The sequence below is a fragment of the Stigmatopora argus genome, chromosome 20, assembly GCF_051989625.1.
Source record: "Stigmatopora argus isolate UIUO_Sarg chromosome 20, RoL_Sarg_1.0, whole genome shotgun sequence".
Lineage (NCBI taxonomy): Eukaryota > Metazoa > Chordata > Actinopteri > Syngnathiformes > Syngnathidae > Stigmatopora > Stigmatopora argus.
Window position 1 is genome coordinate 4,757,914 of NC_135406.1, and position 21,560 is coordinate 4,779,473.

At 39.5% G+C, this 21,560-nt stretch overlaps 1 protein-coding gene across 1 annotated transcript in view; it reads left to right on the forward strand.

Moving 5' to 3' along the window:
• Window positions 1-21,560, forward strand: part of fgf11a (fibroblast growth factor 11a) — a 42,489-nt gene extending 20,929 nt beyond the window's left edge. Inside the window, exons 2-5 of the mRNA XM_077589434.1 lie at window positions 3,123-3,233; window positions 8,220-8,323; window positions 19,766-19,964; window positions 20,584-21,560. Of these exons, the coding sequence (XP_077445560.1) occupies window positions 3,123-3,233; window positions 8,220-8,323; window positions 19,766-19,964; window positions 20,584-20,726 (557 nt within the window). The 3' untranslated portion in view covers window positions 20,727-21,560. The remainder of the gene's footprint in view (window positions 1-3,122; window positions 3,234-8,219; window positions 8,324-19,765; window positions 19,965-20,583) is intronic.

Here is a 21,560-nt window from a genome sequence, read left to right on the forward strand (position 1 = left end):
TATGTGCTTTGAGGTTTAGTTTGGGATTAACACACAGGATATTATAGATTACCCCACTCCAGTTTGACCTTCTATGTCTGGACTGTCAGGTTTGTTGATGGAAAGCTATGCTAGCTATACAACAGGAAGAGAATAAATTGTGGTAGTGTTTGTTAACAAGTTAGCTAAAACGAATTACCATATTTTCTGGCATTAATGCCGTATTTATAACAAAAAAATGATAACTGAATCAAGGGTACGTCTTATATGCGCACAAACTAGACTCAAAACTGCAAGTTGACAAAGACGAAATGCCATAACGAAAGAAAATATGTCCGATACGGTCATTTCGTTCAAAATAGAGAAAATATGAACAGATAAAAAGCTAAACAAATTTTATTTGGGCGTCTATGTGTAAGATAAGATTGTAAGATAAGATGACAAAGACGCTTGGCAATTGCTTGTTCATATTGTATCAATTTTTGTAAGTATAGAAACATCGTAATCATAGAAACTTGACAACGATTCATCAGACTTTGCCCAAAGTTTGGTCCTTGTTATGGAGACTTGCCACTGATTAATCAGACTTTGCCCAGAGTTTGGTCGTTCTCATAGAAACAATACTATACTCTGTTTTCCTATATAAAGACTGACCAACTGTTCATTGGAGAGAGAGTTGGAAGGACAACAGACTGTGAGCGGTTCACAGCTGTTCGAGCTCTCTCCCCATCCTGCAGTCTGGTAATAAACCTATTTCCTATTAAATTGATCTCACTCTTTCTTAACCTGCTCCTGAAGTTGTATTTCAGATCTAACACTATGAAGGAAATTCAAGAGAAAAAAAAACGTATTTTGCATAAAACGTGAAAAAAAAAACTTATTTGTGCCTGCCATTGCTTGCTCAGGGTGCCGCCATCTTACCGTAGTTAAATGTGCTCTGACTACAAGTAGCTTTGATACATGTTTTCGTAGTGTTTACCATGTCAGCACATCCCAATAGTTATTAAGGCTGATCCAAGGTCTTTCGTTCGATCATTAAAATACCAGCTTGCGTAATGTGTATATCATGCTATTATTGCACCCATAAAAGCACTCACTTCAATTCAATTCAATTTTCACTCCCTATTAAAACCATGAATATGGAGGTGAAAATTGTGAATCAGGGGGCGTCTTATACGAGAGAAACTGTCCAATTCAACGATTTTAAGGCAATTTTAAGAGTACGGTTTACACGCAGAGGCAGTCAATATATGCGAAAAAATACGGTAACAGTTCTTTCGACTCACCCAGATTATGTCCAACGTCCTTCTGCATGATAAATTAGATTTAAGACCCCTGCTTTCGACACTTTGTGCTGAATAAGGCTGTGATAGAATTCTTTTTAACGTCGAGGTAAAAATCGTTCAAAGCCTCGCACTCACACGTGGCTAACACGCACCCCTGCTTTCGACGGAGGGCAAACTGCCAGCTGCTCCCGTATTTCTCTGTTCTCATTCATAGTTGATGGCGCTCATTAAAAGTTGATGGCGGGAACACTCGCGTACTGACATTTCTCGCCGACTTCTACACTTTAGTTAGCGTTGCCCTCGTACGCCATACTAGACGCACGGGCTTGTGTTTCGGCAGCAAAATTGGCTCACTGGGAAACTCTTGCCACACAAGGATTGATATTGAGTACAGATTTGCAATTTTGAAAAAAACTGCACGTGATTTATTCCAATATGTCATGTTAACTCAATGCCCTATAGGAAACAAAGTGATGTAGCTTAACATAATCGAAAAAAAACCATCTATTCATTTTTTCCTGCTTAGTTGAGTGGCGGTCCTGACAGCAATCAAACGGGGAGCGGACCCCCTGTATCAGAGTTTCGTAACTGCAACCCTCTATTGCACAGGTGTCAAAGTGGCGGCCCGGGGGCCAAATCTGGCCCGCCGCATCATTTTGTGTGGCCCGAGAAAGTAAATCATGAGTGCCGACTTTATGTTTTAGGATCAAATTAAAATGAAGAGTATAGATCTATATTATATTTCCTGATTTTCTCCCGTTAAATCAATAATTGTAATTTTTTAAACATTTTTTTCTGTGTTTTTAGTTCAAAAATCATCTCGTAAAATCTAAAAATATGTAAAAATATTTTCTGTAGCCATAATAATATGGAACATAATGATTAAAAGAGATTTTCCTTTACTAAGAAAAAAGAGGTCAAATAAACATTGTTTTAGATCTATAAAAATGGAATAGTTAGGGCTTTTGATCCAGTTCTTTTAATCCATTTATTTAAAAAAAATCTAAATATTATATCTAAAATGGTCCGGCCCACATCAAATCGAGTTGACGTTAATGCGGCCCGCGAACCAACCCGAGTCTGACACCCTTGCTCTATTGTACTACAGTAATACCTTGACATATGAGTGTCCCAACATAGGAGGAAAATTCCGAGCAAATTTTTGCCCTGAGATACGAGACAAATTTGACATGCGGGCATACGATGCGGTCGCTAGGTGGTCCTTTTCAAGCTGTGTAGAAGGTCCCCACCTTCTGGACTTCCTGTGTGTGGCTCCGGTTTTTTACCTAGGTCTACAATGTCTTCTGTGTCTGTCTTGCTACTGCAACCAAGGAAATTTCCCAAATACGGGATGAAATACAGTTCTAATCTAATCTAAAGGAGAAACAGTAAGCGCAATCTGCAAGGACTTGAAAAGTAAAGCAAGCACCTGAGAAAGCGGATACTTCAACACCAGCTGAAACCTTCAACGTGAGTCGTGGCTGGTTCGATAACTTTAAAAAACTAACAATTTTAGTATTGGTCCATATATAAAGCGCACTGGATTATAAGGCGCCCTGTCTATTTTGGAGAAAATTGAAGACTTTTATGTGCGCCTTATAGTCGTGAAAATACGGTATGCATGTAGCATCTTTAATTCCAATTTCCTCCAAATTTAACCTGTGAAATGGCATAATTTCGAGTATCTGGCGCGTATGTAGAGCAAACAACCGTGTCGTCTCGTCAATCCCGCGAAAGGTCAGAGGCGCACGCTTTGCAGCATCTTTGTTATTTGAACAGTTCTCCGTGCAAATATCAAGATTCCAGCTTTCTTTCCACGTGCAACGGTTTAACCGTTTTCGTGTGTTTGCCCCGCAGAGCCGCAGCTGAAGGGAATCGTCTCGCGGCTCTACTGCCGACACGGCTTTTACCTTCAAATGTTGCCGGACGGCACCATGGAAGGCACAAAGGACGAAAGCAGCTCCTTCTGTAAGTCAGACGGCCATCGTGTCCTTATTACTTAGCCTATTGGCTGTATTACAATTGTATTATGGGACATCAAGGAGGTTTTTTTTTGTCACTACACCAATTTAGACGGAAAACATGAAGTTAGCACAATGGCGGGATTTACGGCCTGGCGGAAGGGCCGATGGCGGCCGAGGTGAAATTTACATTTGAGCAATTCATTAAGAGTTTTTTGGCAAACGGGTCGCTGTTTGTCCTCTTTATGTCACGTAAACACTGGCAGGCCAGCGTTTTGCTGAGAGGGGACTTTGCTTTGGTGTTAGCATTTGGTCGAGTGGCACAAATTTGGAAGGAAAATACAAAACAAACAAATTTGGACACTAAAATTGGAGATTATGGGTAAAATTGTGAGCGGGTTTTCGATGGAAAAATACGGACTAAATGGAAGTTTGACTCCCTCAAGCGACACGTTTAGCAAAGTCGTTTGAATGAAAATGAGAAGTGAGAAGAAGAGAGGTGAAAAATAAGCTAACATTTAAGTCAGATTTGTGCAAATTCTATTTGTGAAGATGTTGGATATTATTAATAATGAAATGTGATTAGGACTAGATCATTTATGGCTAGTAGAAATGAACCTGGTGATGGCAGGTGAGATATTGGTGTGTGTGGCTGATGTTGCTCACAGTGGTCCTCAGTGTCCTCAAGGAGGTTGTCTGTATGCCCAGACATATGAAAAATTAGAGGGAATATTGGTTATGGGGGAATTGACTATTTTTGGTCATTCATTTTTTAATGGTTAATCATTATTGTACAGTGGTACCTCGAGTTACGAGCTAAATTCGTTCCGTCACTAAGATCGTATGTCGATTTAGTCATAACTCAAACGAACGTTTCCCATAGAAATGAACTAAAACCAAATTAATTTGTTCCAAACCTCTAAAAAAACACCCAAAACAGGATATTGGATTGGAAACACATTTTTATTTGTTCTAATTCGCCATCTATTAACAAAGTAACAAATAACTAGTGGTTTAATATTAGTAAAATGTGTTTAATAGTACTAAAATTAGACTTTTTGCACGGGAACGCGCTCGTAACATAACATAAACAAATTGAAATGAACTTGGATTACGATGCAAACACACAAAAATAAGTATAATCTAACCTTGAGAGTGAGTTTAATATCTAAATATCTAATATCAAAATATCAACAGTAAACTCGCTGTCATGATTTGACAGCAAGCAAACCCGGCGACCAAACGTCCGTTCTACCAAACGTCCGGTCGACCAAACGTCCGTTCTACCAAACGTCCGGTCGACCAAACGTCCGGTCGACCAAACGTCCGGGGACCAAACGTCTTTCGACGAAACGTCCGGTCACGTCTCGGGTAATGAGCTAAATGCGTATGTCGATTTACTCGTAACTCTAATGAACGTTTCCCATAGAAATGAACTAAAAACTAATTAATTTGTTCTAACCCGCTGAAAAAACACCAAAACAGGATATTGGATTCGAAAAACATTTTTATTTGTTCTAATTCGCTGTCTATTAACAAAGTAACCTATAACTAGTGGTTTAATATTACTAAAATGTGTTTAATAGTACTAAAATTAGACTTTTTGCACGGCAACGCGCTCGTAACATAACTTAAACAAATTGAAATGAACTTGGATTACGATGCAGACACACAGAAAAATAAGTTTAATCTAACTTTACACTAAACTTAATTCTAATTTTGTTTTAAATTTTGACACATTTCTTCTCCCAGGTTGGCTCTATTTGCCCCGCCTCCACCCTGACTTTCAGATGCAACCTATCGAGGGTTGTTTGCTTTTGTCTTCCCTTCAAAATATTCCGAAAATGATGCACACAAATGTCCTCACAATAGGATAACGCACGACTATTTCCCAACGAGAAATAATATACACTCCTCTCATATTAGCGATCGCTCCGCCATTCGCACTGACTAACGGGAAAAAAAACACTAAAAAAAATGCAACGCTCCGCCCAGTGCTCATAGAGAGATTGTACCACTGTATTTAGATTTAATTCTAAAATAATTCATCTTCTGAACCGCGGTGGGAAATCAATCAACCCCAGCTAACAATGACAAATCCTGAAATGGTTGTCAGCCACTAATTCTAAATATTTTTTTCAAAAAAAGCCAAAATGAACGTGACATGGGCGTGCTGATGAAAGCTGCATATTGACTCTTAGCGTGTAGATCAGAAACCCGCAAGGAGTGTCGTCATTCTTACTTTCATTCTCTTTAAATAGCGACTCCCGCTGTTAGATGGAAACCTTATTTAGTTTTCCCACTCGGCGCCCCCTGCCTTGCAACTGTCGGAGTCTTTTTGTCCGCCTGGATATCATTCAGTTCGAGAGAAATCAAAGGCTTTGAGAATTGCGAGGAAAAGGAGTAGGATTGTGAGAGTGAGCGCTTAAGGAATAGTGAGCGACAAGAAGCTAGATGGGGTAGCTAATGGAACAGAACACAATACAGTGGCGCTTTGATTTATGAGTTTGATGCCTACTGCAATGATAAATTATATCTGATTATTATTATAAGCACAGTGACACCTCTATTTCTTAAATTAATTGGTTCCAGAAGTGGTTTTGTAACTTGAATTTTTCATCAGTCGCCGGAAAGCCTTAATCAATTCCAATATTACCAACTAAACACTTTGAAAATGGTATAAAAAAAAATCAAAGACGGAAAAGAAAGATGATTTATGAAGCTATTAAAATTAATGGCAGACATGCAAAAATATTTTGTATTGTTGTTGAAGAGCGTAGGTTGGAGGAGGTGGCAAACTTTTGGAAATTGACAAAATATATGAACACGCATGTAAACACACCCGCAAAACTTAAAATTATTTCTTTTTGTGTTGAGAGAGCAACTATATCATGCCAAATTCAAAATAAGTATATTTACGTTTTGGGAATGTCTGATTTTTGGGTGACATTTTGCATTTTACATCCTAAAACAAACTTTTTCTATCGTTCCCGAATATATTGCAAGTAGAGACGTTCGTAAGTTGACATACCAGTGTAGATATATTGTTTTGGTCAGCAGTAGTTTAACAGTTAGCATCGGATCCTGAGTTGGCGAATGTTTGATTTTTGGGGGAAATTTAGCATTTTGTATCCTGAAACAACATTTTTCTATGGAGGCATTTTCGTAACCCGGATATATTGTAAGTAGAGATGTCCGTAAATTGAGATACCACTGTAGATATATTATTTGGTCAGCAGTACTGGCCTAGCTTAACAGTTAGCATATGACCCCTGAGTTGGCGGATGTTTGATTTTTGGTGTAAATTTTGCATTTTGTATCCTGGAACAACATTTTTCTATGGAAGCATTTTCGTAACCCGGATATATTATAAGTAGAGATCTCCGTAAGTTGAGATACCAGTGTAGATATATTTCTTATCAGCAGTACTGGCCTAGTTTAACAGTTAGCTTCTGATCCTGAGTTGGCGAATGTTTGATTTTTGGGGGAAATTTAGCATTTTGTATCCTGAAACAACATTTTTCTACGGAGGCATTTGGTAACCCAGATATATTGTAAGTAGAGATGTCCGTAAGTTGAGGTACCAGTGTAGATATATTTTTTAGTCAGCAGTACTGGCCTAGCTTAACAGTTAGCATCTGATCCTGAGTTGGCGAATGTTTGATTATTGGGGTAAATTTTGCATTTTGTATCCTGAAACAACATTTTTCTATGAAGGCATTTTCGTAACCCGGATATATTGGAAGTAGAGATGTTCGTAAGTTGAGATACCACTGTAGATATATTTTTTGGTCAGCAGTATCAGCCTGGCTTAAAAGTTTGCTTCTGATCCTGAGTTGGCGAATGTTTGATTTTTGGGGGAAATTTAGCATTTTGTATCCTGAAACAACATTTTTCTATGGAGGCATTTTCGTAACCCGGATATATTGGAAGTAGAGATGTTCGTAAGTTGAGATACCAGTGTAGATATATTATTTGGGTCAGCAGTAGTTTAACAGTTAGCTTCCGATCCCGAGAAACCGCCCAAAAAAAACTTCAGTACAGATTTGCTACCGCGTTACTGTCACCGTCGCACAATTGCATCGCTTAACTTTGCGCCTGGCTACCACCAACCCCTCCTCATCCTCCCCCCCACATCCAATCTACCTCCAAATTCTCTTTGCTTATTTATTGTCTCTATGATCTCCAGGCCTCAAATTGACTGGCGGTATTGATTTGGCAACGGCTCTCTCATTTTCTCTCCCTGAGGGACAACGAATAAGAGTAAACAAGGACTTCTTTTCCTTTTTATCTATTCCGTTTTCATAGTCAAATTGAATAAAACACAGCAAGAGAAAGGACCTTGTGGGAAACAAGATCCCGACGCACCACTGGTGGTGATGATGGATTTGATAGCGAGGCTCCATTTATTATAAGATGCGGAAGCAAGCAAACGATGACAGTTTGAAGGCTAAAATGATGCAAGAGAGGGTCCGACTAAAGTCAAAGCGCCGCTAAAAAGCACGGCAGGACCAAATAAAGCCCACATTTGGATTTTTCCCCCCCTCTATTTGTCCTCCCTTTGTGACACACGGCTCATTTGCGAAAGCGCCTTTTTGAGATGCACAAATCGATGAGGCAAATAGAAAAGGAGCCCCTCAGGAAAGACAAAGATGTGGGAGGGGCTTGGCGTCTATAACAGAGCTCACGTTGAGGTACTCCAATTGGAAAAGTTCCGTTCGTTTCCCCTCCGTTGCCCGTTCAAACCTTTTCATCTCCGCCATAGCCCCGATTGACTTTCTGTCGTCATCCATTATGCTGGCCTGACTCTCAATCCGAAATTGATTCCGAATTTGCTAGGATTACATTTTTCATTTTCAGGGATAAAAAAAACAAACTAAAAACAAACCTCCATCCGTCACTAGGCCATGCGTGCACTCATCATTGACGAAATGTGGAAAAATTGATGTTTTTAAACCTGTACTGGATTCTTCATTTTGTGTTTTTTTAACAGTGCAGTTCAACTTGATTCCTGTGGGGCTCCGTATTGTGGCGATCCAGAGCACCAAGACGGGGCTTTACGTGGCCATGAACAGCGAGGGCTATCTATACACTTCGGTAAGAACACTATTAAATTAAATTCAATTTGTCCAATTTTAGGTTCATTAGAAACAATCTAAAACAAGGGTGTCAGACTCGGGTTGGTTCGCGGGCTGCTTTAACGTCAACTTGATTTCACGTGGGCCGGACCATTTTAGATATAATATTTAGATATATATTTTTTTGAAATGGATACAAAGAACTGGATTAAAAGCCCTGAATATTCAGTTTTTTATAGATCTAAAACAATGTTTATTTGAGCTTTTTTTAAATATATTTTTAGATTTTACAAAATGATTTTTGAACTAAAAACACAAAAAGTGGATTAAAATATTACGATTATTGATTTAAAAGGGGGAAAATCAGGAAATTTAATATACATCTATACTCTTCATTTGAATTTGATCCTAAAACAGAAAGTCGGCACTGATGATGTACTTTCCCGGGCCACACAAAATGATGTGGCAGGCCAGATTTGGCCCCCGGGCCACCACTTTGACACCTGTGATGTATAGTAAGGGTGTCAGACTCGGGTTGGTTCGCGGGCCGAATTAACGTCAACTCGATTTCATGTGGGCCGGACCATTTTAGATATAATATTTAGATATATTTTTTTATGAATGGATTAAAAGCCCTGAATATTCAGTTTTTTATAGATCTAAAACAATGTTTATTTTAGCTTTTTTTAAATATATTTTTAGATTTTACAAAATGATTTTCGAACTAAAAACACAGAAAAAAAGGATTAAAAAATTACAATTATTGATTTAAAAGGGGGAAAATCAGGAAATTTAATATACGTCTATACTCTTCATTTGAATTAAATTTTTAAAACAGAAAGAAAAAAACAATATAAAAGAAATGGATTGAAAGCCTTAAATATTCAGTTTGTTTTAGATCAAAACAATGTTTATTTGAGATTTTTTTCCTAGAAAGGGAAAACATTTTAATCATTATTTTTCATTTTAAAAGGACAGAAAATATTTTTTTTAATTAACGAATTAGAAGAAATGGATTGAAAGCCTTAAATATTCAGTTTGTTATAGATCAAAACAATGTTTATTTGAGATTTTTTCTTAGAAAACGAAAACATTTTAATCATTGTTTTTCATTTTAAAAGGACAGAAAATATTTTTTAAATTATGTTCAATAACAAAGTGGAAAACAGAAAATATTCCGATTTTAAAAATGCCTTTTAAACGAAAAACAACACAAACGGAAAAAAAATTGGATTTAAAAAAATTGCAATTATTGATTTAAAAAGGGGAAACAAAGAAAATATCCCTTATGCATCTATCATCGATCATAAAACAAAAAGTTGCCACTCTATTTATTTTCTCGGGCCGCACAAAATGATACGGCGAGCCAGATTCGGCCCCCGGACCGCCGCTCTGACACCTGTGTTCTAAGAGAGCAAAGGTGACCCACCAAAAAAATTGGGCGAAAATCCCTGGGAGATGACCCGATAAAGCAGGACGGCAGAAGTCAGGGGGCGGGGTTTCTTTTGTTTCCCTTTCCGACCTTAAACAACCTGCTCGGCTCTTATTCTCTTCAAATTGAATGCTCCAAATGAAAGATAGAGGGCAAAGCTGCAAGAGAGAAATTGAGGAGGGAGGCGTTTTTTTGATTTTTTTTATATGCTCTCGGGCCAATATGGCTAGAAACTGTAGCACCCGAGATGAATCCAAAGGCGGCTCTGCAATGCGGGAATGAGGAGTGATCTGCCCGGGCTGCGAAAGGTGACCATCCGAGCAGGGCAACCTCATTAAAGGAAAGGTTACGCTGCTAAAACATGCTGCGTCCTGTTGATCAACAAGCGCATTCAATATCTTAATGACTGCAAGAAAGTCCGGAGAGCCTAATGGGATGTTTTTAAACACCATATTGCCTTTGAGATAGAAGGGCAGTACCAGACATACGAGTGCCTCGACATAACGAGCAATTTGAGATACGGTGGTACCTCGACATACGATCTTAATCCGTTCCGGGACTGAGCTCGTATGTCGAGCTTCTCGTAACTCGAGCGAACGTTTCCCATTGAAATGAATTGAAAACAAATTAATTTGTTCCAACCCTCTGAAAAAACACCAAAAACAGGATACAGTGGTACCTCGTGGTACGACGAAGATTTCGATCGAATAATTCGCTCGCGATACGATTAAAATTTCGAGATGTGACCAAGCCAGGTGGTCTTTTGCGCGGGCAAAAAGAGGGCTTTCTGGGTAATGAAGTATACTCGTGCACACAACACCGATAGCCAATGGCACCCTTTCTCAGAATAAAACTTCATTACCCACAATCAATACGTGGGAAGCTCAGCTATGTCATTTCCTGTTATTCTTTCTAAGGAAGAAAGGTCCCGCGATCGTTCCTTAAAGACTATTTCTCGTTGGCAAATGGTCGTGCGTTATCCTATTGTGAGGACATTTGTGTGCATCATTTTCGGAATATTTTGAAGGGAATACAACAGCAAACAATCCATTGTTGGCGAACGTGAGGGTGGAGGCGTGGCAAACCGCTAACCCGGAAAAGGAAGTTAACAAAAGATTAAGACAAAACTAGAATTCAGTTTTGTGTAAAGTTACATTAAACATATGTTTGAGTGTCTGTATATATTTATCCAAGTTAATTTAAATTTGTTTGTTCGTTTACGAGTACGTTGTGGATAAAGTCCCCCCGGAAAAAAAAACCTACCCCCGCCTCCGTGTATGTCGCTGTCTCTACCCTCCGCGAAATGCGTCTAATTTTACATCTATTAAACACATTTTATTACTATTAAACCACTAGTTATGTGTTACTTTGTTAATAGATGGCGAATTAGAAGAAATCAAACATTTTTTCCAATCCAATATCCTGTTTTTGGTGTTTTTTCAGAGGGTTGGAACGAATTAATTTTCAATTCATTTCAATGGGAAACGTTCGCTCGAGTTACAAAAAGCTCGACATACGATCTCAGTCTCGGAACGGATTACGATCGTATGTCGAGGTACCAAAGTATTGGATTGGAAAAAATGTTTTATTTCTTCTAATTCGCCATCTATTAACAAAGTAACACATAACTAGTGGTTTAATAGTAATAAAATGTGTTTAATAGAAGTAAAATTAGACGGATTTCGCGGAGGGTAGAGACAACGACATACACGGAGGCAGGGGGGGTGTTCGGGGGGACTTTATCCACGACAACGCACTCGTAACCGAACAAACAAATTTAAACTAACTTGGATTAATATATACAGACACACTCAAACATACGTTTAATGTAACTTTACACAAAACTGAATTCTAATTTTGTTTTAATCTTTTTTACCTTTGTAACGGGTTGACTCCACCCGGACGTTCAGCCGGAGTCTTCAAAACGAACGCCTCAAGAGTTGTTTGTTTTTGCCTTCCCTTCAAAATATTTCAAAAATGACGCACACAAATGTCATCACAATACGATAACGCGCGACCACTTGCCAGCTTGTCAGGGTGCCTCTTTTCTACAAAATCCGAAAACTCGTAACTTTCCTGGGTGATAACCGAGGCAAATGTCTTGAATTGGAACTATCTTTTATCCACAATAAAAGAAGGCTCTCCATCTCGTCATGAATGTCACTGCGCCGGTGGGAAATTATAGTTAGTCCTTTGGAAGGCCTCTTCTCCTTAATTGCGTCCTTCTGCTTAAGGATGGTGGATATGGTTGACGTATTCCTCTCGTATTGCCAAACAAGCTCGGTGACACGTACACCACTCTCATATTTTTCAATTATTTCGCGCTTAATGTTGATTGTCAACGGTCGCCTATTCTTTGCAAAACTCTGCCGATCCATTGTTGTTTACTTTGTATGTAAATGTAGTATGCATTGACCAACGTGGGGAAAAAAACAGGGGGGAATGCAAAGCTCCGCCCCGTGCTCGTAGATATATTTTATACACGAAAGAGATCCGGCAAGACAGTGCCATGGCCACCTAGCTTGGTCGCATCTCTACGATAGAAAAACTCAGACAATATACACACCTGATTACAAAGTCGTGCCGTTTCAGCAACAAGAAGGCCGTAAATGTTCAACAAAATCACCTATTTTGTGTCAGCGCTTGCAAACGTCACTTGTATTATTTAACACTCCACTTGCCTTTGCACTCACCTCTCAAAACAAGCTTTAAGCCTGGAGAGGCAGAACGGCAACAATAGCAAACGACTCGAAAGCTGGAAGAAAAACTGAAAAGAAAACCACAACATAGCTCATGGCAACTACCTTCTCTTTGAGTGGATTTGTTGTTCCTCAATTTCCTTGAGGCGAAAGAGTATTGGGGAAGGGGGAGTGGTTATTCTGGGAGTTAGCGAGCGGGATTGTCAATAATGTAGCAACTTTGCAAATTTTCACCATCTATCACATTGGTTATTCGATTAATTTTGGCAGCCTAGTTGGAAGACATAACAGCCCTCCAGATGAAATCATGTATATACTACACACACATGCATTTCTTTATTGTTCAAAGATTATTTTCTTTTAAATTTAAACATCCCAAAAAAAATTGTTTATGTGTATTACCGTATTTGCCGGACTATAAGGTGCACCAGATTATAAAATGCAATAGTAGCAGTAGTGGTGTTGGTAGTAGTAGGGGATTATGTTATACTACATCCACTAGATAGAGCTGTATTAGTAGTGGGTTGTGTTATAGATCCACTAGAGAGAGCTTTAGCAGTAGTTGGTTGTTATTGATCCACTAGACAGTGCTGTAGTAGTAGTAATAGTGTTGTGTTATAGAGCCACGAGATGGAGCTGTGGTAGTAGTAGTAGTAGTAATGGGTTGTGTTATAGATCACCTAGAGACCTGTAGTAGTAGTTGGTTGTGTTATAGATCCACTAGATAGAGCTTTAGTAGTAGTAGTTGGTTGTTATAGATCCACTAGATGGTGCTGTAGTAGTAGTAATAGTATGGGTTGTATTATAGAGCCACTAGATGGAGCTGTAGTAGTAGTAGTAGTGGGAGTAATGGGCTGTGTTATAGATCTCTAGATGAAGCTGTAATAGTAGTTCTAGTAGTAGCAGTACTAGTAGCAGTAGTAGTAGTACTAGTAGTAGCAGTATTAGTAGTAGTAGTACTACCAGTAGCAGTACCAGTACTAGTAGTAGCAGTACTAGTAGTAGTAGCAGTACTAGTACTACTAGTAGTAGCAGTAGTACTAGTAGTAGTACTAGTAGTAGCAGTAGTACTAGTAGTACTAGTACTAGTAGTAGCAGTAGTACTAGTTGTAGTACTTGTAGTAGCAGTAGTACTAGTAGTAGCAGTAGTACTAGTAGTAGTACTTGTAGTAGCAGTAGTACTAGTAGTAGAAGTAGTACTAGTTGTAGCACTTGTAGTAGCAGTAGTACTAGTAGTAGTACTAGTAGTAGTACTTGTAGTAGTAGTAGTACTAGCAGTAGTACTAGTAGTAGCAGTAGTACTAGTAGTAGCAGTAGTAGTAGCAGTAGTACTAGTAGTAGTACTTGTAGTAGTAGTGCTAGTACTAGTAGTAGTAGCAGTAGTAGTAGTTTTGGTAGTAGTAGTAGTGCTAGTACTAGTAGTAGTAGCAGTAGTAGTAGTAGTAGTAGTAGTAGCAGTAGTAGTAGTAGCAGTAGTAGTAGCAGCAGTAGTAGTAGTTTTCAAACTGCGCATGACGAAATTGGTAGTGCTTCTCCATAAGGTGCGTTCACTTGGCAAAAGACCTAAATAAGTGATAGTTACGGACTTGCAATTTGGCATTCTGCTGTTCTGGATACCTCGCGTCATCCCCCCGAGCAGGTGAGGCGCGCTTTTGAGAAAAAAACTCATTTTAAAATTGAGGGGTGCGACGTACAATCCCATAATCAATTCTTCCCATTGGTAGGTTGTACACAGGAATTAAAACAACCAGTCAGGGGTTCTATTTCTGTAAAACAAGAACAACCTGTGTAAGGAGAAAAAAAAATTAAAGCTCAGCTAAGGACATGCTGGCCCATTTTATCAGACCCATGGTGTGGAAAAGTCCCCTGGGTAGAGACAAGAGGGACATTATGTGTGTTCGCGTGGAGGGGGGTGCGGATGGAAGGGGGGGTCACGCTGTGTTAAACTGTACAATAAAGGCACACACACTTCCTCCCTTGTTCAATTTGGCTTCACTCCACATGCCCTTAGCAAAGCCACATGTGCAGTCAGGTATAAACACCGAGAAGCTGGAAGACATAATTGGGGCTGATCGGTACCGGGGCATCCGGCATCTTCTCAACACAGGAGAAAAGTTGTAAAAAAAAAAAAACGATAAACACAACTTGAGCCCTTGGGAACGGGTATTGAGAATATCAACAGAGGGGGGAGCACCGCTAAAAATCAGCCCTACGCCAAATACTGTATTTTCTCATATTTTGACGTCTATGAATGAAATTCAAGAAAAAAATTAACCGTATTTTGCATAAAATGTGAAAAAACTCACTTGTGCCTGCCATTGCTCGCTCAGGGCGTTGCCATTTTACCTTGTGATGATAAACTAGACAGCTATGGAAACACTTCCTGGTTGTACTGCTCACCTGACCACCTGTTTGAATTTGTCTACATGCAAGCAACACCCTTTCGATGCATGAAGTATCTTAGAAATAGTGCGTACAATGATTTTTCTGTAACACATTTGTACTCCCTTATTAAAACCATGAATATGGAGGTGAAAATTGTGAATCAGGGAGCGGCTTATACGAGAGAAATTGTCAAATTTGACCATTTTAAGGATGCGGCTTATACGCGGAGGCGGCTAATATGGGAGAAAATACAGAAATAGAAATTGAAATTTTAGTTTTGACACTATTTTTAAAATAAATAAAAAATATACCGTATTTTCACGACTATAAGGCGCACATAAAAGTCTTCAATTTTCTCCAAAATAGACAGGGCGCCTTATAATCCAGTGCGCTTTATATATGGACCAATACTAAAATTGTTATCACGATAAAATAAAATAAATCAGTCGATAGGGTACACCATCCTCTACAGCTCTTACAACTACGGCAAGCAGCCCCCGACTACTATTTTCCCTGTAGAAAAAGTACTGCGCAGTGACTGCTGGGATATATAGTTCTTTTGTCAATACACCCAATGGATTGTGGCCTGGACATCGATATCAAAACAGCTTTACGAAGCATGGAAGGAAGCGTTGGGATAGTTACGCTAGCTACTAGCTAGCTACTATTTGCGAATGGATTGTGCCCTGGAAATCGACATCAACACAGCTTTACAAAGCATGGAAGGAAGCCGTGGAATAGTTACACTAGCTACTAGCTAGCTACCATTTGCGAATGGATTATGCCCGACTGGACGAACGTATAAAACTCAGCGTTTTCGATGACTCATTTGGACAATTGTTCAATTCGGACACAGAAAATGAGGACTTTGATGGATTTGTGGGTGATGATGACGTGAGTAAGTTGTAAAATGGCTAAATAAAGTACAACCGAACTCAGTTTTGCTTCCGTTGCCTTTTAAAAAACGTGTTTTTATCGTGTGGGTGTAGCGTGTATGTTTAAGCTGGTGTATGTTTTGCCATGCCTGGCTGCGTCTATAAAAACGGTGCGTCCTTTGTATGTGTAAAATACAGAAATAGCACTCGTTACTGACACTGCGGCTAAAAATACGATGCGCCGTATAGTCGTGAAAATACAGTATATATAGTTTTAAACATACCACAATCCCATCCCCCTGACTGCTGATATAATATACTAGCTTCTTTAAGAACAAGCTCCGCCCAGTCCAAGTTCCTCTCATTTTCGCCAATCAAAGAGTAATCCAGTTTTTTTTTGTCCTCGCCTAATGCTTATTGACTTTGTGGAGAGGTCTTACATTAAATCCCTTTCCCAGTAGGACACACTAGAATTGGAGGACAGTTTATATTCACACATACATAGAGTATATATCCACATTATGCAAGGAGATCTGTCATCTCATATATTTCTTTAATATAGAATAATGATTGAATGTTTCACTCTTCCTGCTGACAAGAGATTTTTCTTCACTTATTTACATTGGTCGTTTAGAGCTTCAACAACTGAGTAAAACTAGCTTTAGTAAGGATATGCAACCACGTTACAGTAGCAAAAATCAAACGAATCCTGTCATAAAAATAACTGTTAAAAATGTTGAGCTAATGAAGCCTTACACATTTTGATTTATTAACAACTCTACTCTCTTGCCATTCTCTCTCTGTCAATGCGGGTGAGTGATAAGGGCACCGACTGTCACAGGAAGTATGCGAAGGTCACATGGCTTGAGAGCTTTACGTAACGATAGCGTGCTCCCAAACAGCTGCAAACTGAGAGGTGGCTTCCGCAAAAAAAAATGCAGAAAATGTCAAATGTAGAATGATATACAGTAATACCTTGATATACGAGTTTAATGCGTGCCGGGACCGGGGTCGTATGTCAATTTACTCGTATCTCAAATTCACCTTTCCCATAGAAATGAACTAAATACAAATTAATTTGTTCCCTTCCTCTGAAAAAATACAAAAAAACAGGATCCTACAATGGGAAAAAATGCGCTCGTAACATAACATAAACTTTTAACTTTAATTAATTTAGATTACTAAACACACACACTTAAAAATAAATTTTAATCTCACGTTACACTAAATTTAAACCTTCTTGTGCAATAACCAAGGCAAAGATGATAATGTATCTTGTAACTTCCTGGCTTCTCCATGCCTCAGTGTTCGTTTTTTTAAAATGATCGACCCATGATGCAACCTGTACGCCCAGTGCTCTTAGATATCTTTATGCAAAGGCAAGGTACTCGGACGATTCGCCGAAAGTCGTTTGGCCGACGGACAGTTCACCGAACGGACGTTTCGCCGAAACGGGATTCACTCGCTCGCTCGCCCCGCGATCGTGTGTGTACATGTTTTTCAACCTCGGCCCGCGGGCTATATACGGCCCGTTACAGATAACATTCATTTCGGAATAACAATGGCATGTACTGCCCCCCGCTGGACATATTTCTAAACACAAGTACGTACTACAATGTGCTGCCAATTTTTTATATTCTTTATTTTATCCTTGCGTTTAAAGTAGTAGCCATTTGGAGATCACGCAGAACAGTACGTGACTGAAGAAATAGAGAAAATAAAGTAGTAGTAACAGTAAGTACTACTGTAATGAAATTGTAAATCCAGAAATCCTACTCCAGAAAATTTACACCAGCATAGAAAACGTTGAGATTAATCTTTGAATTAATGTTCTCAGCAAATCATTTTGAATATATATTTCCTAAAATAATGGGAAATTATTTAAAATTAAACTAGAAGTAAAAGTGTGTTCCATGGCATTTTCAGGTATTGTTCTCTAAGCCCTCTAGTCTGTCCAAGGCACTTAGAATTTCACATAAGTCTTCCAGTGTTGTTTTTTCTCAGTGTCAGACATCAATCCAAATGGCTACTACTTTAAACGAAAGGATAAAATAAAAAATATAAAAAAATGGCAGCACATTGTAGTACGTACTTGTATTTAGAAATATGTCCAGTGTTATTCCTAAATGAATGTTATCTGTAACGGGCCGTATATGGCCTGCGGGCCGAGGTTGAAAAACATGTACACACACGATCCGGGGGCGGGGCGAGCGCGCGAATCCCGTTTTGGCGAAACGTCCGTTCGGCGAACTGTCCGTCGGCGAATCGTCCGGTCACGCAAAGGCGGTGTGGCGAGAAAGACGCCGTTGGTTTTCATTTTCAAAGTTCAAGGTGACCAGGAAACCTTTCATCGTTCCACAAGGGGAAAATGATGAAATCGCCGTGCCGGCTCGTAAGGGTAAAAGCTCAGCAGACAGATGCGCGTCTGTCCCCCCGCGTGCCTGCCCTGAGAATAATGGCTTTCCGTAAATGAGTGTGTTGTCACACAAAGTAGCGCAGCTGACGGCACCCTGGGGTGTGTGAGAGAGAGAGCACGGGTTTAGTTAATTGCAGGGAGAATAAACAATTTTCTGTCCTCCCCCAAATTTAGACGCAGACAATACTCATTAACATTCATTATTTGTGATAGAGTGTTATTGTAAAACGAGGAGGCAATATTTACAGGCTCAAGTCTGATTTAGATCGTTAGGAGAAGGTGCTTTGACAGTTTGTACATTTGCTGCCACCCATTCACTTCAAATAGATTGGACATCTAGCAACTTCAAGAACATCCAATCAGGTAAAAATAATAATAATAATAATTCTCTGGCCAAAGTATAAATTACATTTTGGGAGAGCATTTTTTTTATTTGATCAGAATCCTAGAACAAGACCAAAGTAAACTAGAGAACAACAGTCTATATATTCAGTTTTTCAGATAGCCATACCCTAAAAAAGCAACAAACTAACTGAAAAAAGTACCGTATTTTCACCCCTATAGGAAGCACAACCTGAAAGTTGCGGGTGTATTTTTATTTTTTGTCAATAGAAAAGGCGCGGCCAGAATCGTACAAAATTTTGAATTTTGTGCATAAACAAGGCGCACCGACTGATTGGGCGCCCTGTCCATTTTAGAGAAAATTTTAGAGGGGAGAGGGGTTATACAGTACAATTTATAGTCCGGAAAATATGGTAATTTACATACTGGATGAATAACGTTATCTAATCTAAAGCAACTATGCAATAATTTGGTATTAAAAGAAGAAGAAAAAAACATGGACATCGACATTGGCCAATAGTATACAATCGGGTGTCGGGATCGGTAACTCCACCCCCCGCCCCCAAAAATTGTATGGTCTGCTGTAAAATGCATATGCTAGTCTACAGAGGTTCAAATCTAACCGGCGAGATTTAAATCCGCAAAATTCCATTTTACGAATTGTGGCGGAACTTGAAGTTGTTTTGATTGTCCAAATGAAAGTTGATGGATTTAAAATAACGGTCCACCATGAGACGAAAGGGTTAGCAAGGCATAACAGGTCCGCTGTGGGCGACAAGTAAAGAGGGAAGAGCCGGGAAGGAGATCTGAAAGAATCCAAGAGAGAGAGAGAGAGCAAAGTCCTTATTCAGGCCTTTTCCACTCACCCGTCACATCAAGGCTCCAAATCAATCCTGCAAATTGGTTTGTTCCTCGACAAGGTTACAACATGACGGAGGGATGCGAGTGGGGTACGAAGTGAACAAGGAGAGACGGAACATGGCGTTTGAGAGGGAAAAAACAGCAGCTGCTGAAGAGGAAGACTCAGGGAGGTTCGCCTGGGACGCCCCGGGTATTGAAGTATGGTCCGATACGGGCGTGTAAATTCGGGTTTGCGAACCGTGGCGGAAAACAGGGTCGCTGAACCGTCGCAAAGGGTGGGAGGGACGGTTTTGGCCCGATGTTGTTTGGACCAACTACAGGATAAATAATGGCATCAGGATCCCGCTCCAGTAACCCTGTCAGGATGAAAAGTGGGCTCCATTTCCCAACATTCCTTTATCCCAACTGTGTTATTCTTCACCTATCACCTTTGTGCATGTGTGTCTTCCAGGAACACTTCACGCCAGAGTGCAAGTTCAAAGAGTGCGTTTTCGAGAACTACTACGTCACCTACTCGTCCGTCCTCTATAGGCAGACGCAGTCGGGCCGGGCGTGGTACATCGGCATCAACCGGGACGGGCAGGTCATGAAGGGAAATCGGGTCAAGAAGACAAAGGGGGCCGCACATTTTCTACCCAAACTCATTGAAGGTACCGCAGATCAATATCGGGAAGCGCTCCAGATACTTTCGGCTTAATACCCACACAAATAAAATGGAAATTTAGGGTGTAGTACTAGATTTATTTTAAAGTGTTCTTCTCTCATACAGTAATACCTTGAGATACAAGCTTAATGTTTTGGGATTGAGTTTATATGTCAATTTTTCTCAGCGAAATGAACTAAATACAAATTAATCTGTTCCCACCCTCTGAAAAAACACTAAAAATATGATATTACAATGGAAAAACATATTTTTATTTGTTGTATTTCGCCACCTACTCACAAAGTAACAAATACCTATTTAGACGTTATGATCTAATACTAAAATGTGACATAATTCAGTACAGACAGGCGGTAGTAACATAACATAAACTTTAATTTGAATTTAAATGAACATAGATTATTATACACACACATTTCATAATAATTTTAAATCTTACATTACACTAAATTTAAACCTCCTTGCGCAATAACCAAGGCAAAGATGTTAAAAAATTCTCATATGTCAAGGTATTACTGTATCTTTATTTTTGGAGTCCTGGAATGAGCCCTTTCATCCCATCAAATTCTTCGTTAAAAGCGGATTTTTTCCCCCGTCTCTACATATAGTGGCGATGTACCGGGAGCCGTCCCTGCATGATGTCGCTGAGCAGAGCCCCCCTAGGAAAACCCCCAAGACCTCCAGTGACTCGCCCGTGCACCAGAACGGCAAGAAAGACCCTCAAAGCAAAACCAAAACCTCGTCATCCTAGCGCTGTGAGATACAAGGGGGCGGGACTTGAACAGGGTTGCCAGGTCCTGCAACGTGGCTCTGCCTGAGACTCAACAGGGTCCCTTGTCCTAACCTCGCTATGACTACTATTTGGGAAGCAATAATGCCAACTGGAGGTGTGGCCTTCTTGCCATTTTAGCTGACATTTTAGTTTCAAGTCGGTCCTGCGGCCGAGCAAAAAGTCTTCCTGGCATTTACCTTAATGGGATGCAACACTGTTTTGATTTAATTGGTCCTTAAGCCACCGGCTACATCAACGTCTTCCATGCACGTTAGCAATTTTTAAGAAAGCTTGCGTGTGCGCCTGTGTGATGTCATTTTTTCACCACCATTTTGAAGCTTATACTCAATCTCCCAATTTTTGTTCACCGTTTTGATCACAATTTGTCTACTCTTTAAAAAGCAATTCGTGGGATAAACTTTCTGAATGACAAAGGATTATAATTATGACTAGATTTCGTAAACCCAATTTATCCTTTCAAAAATACACATCAGTAAACATATTGTTTGCAATAAAACAACTAGTAATACAATTTTCTTCCAAAGCAAGGTAATCACAGATTCACCACATCTCAGATGGGATTGGATCCTCCAAATATCTATGAAAAATGTATCGTGTAAAAAATGAAAAAATGTAATACAAATATAAATTGGGGGAAAAAATGGTAAATCACAATTGGATAGTATTTTACTGGCCACTGAGGGCAGTGTCTATCTTCAGGAGTTAAATAATACAGTGGTACCTCGAGATATGAGCTTAATTCGTTCCGGGACTAAGCTCGTATGTTGATTTATTCGTAACTCAAATGAACAA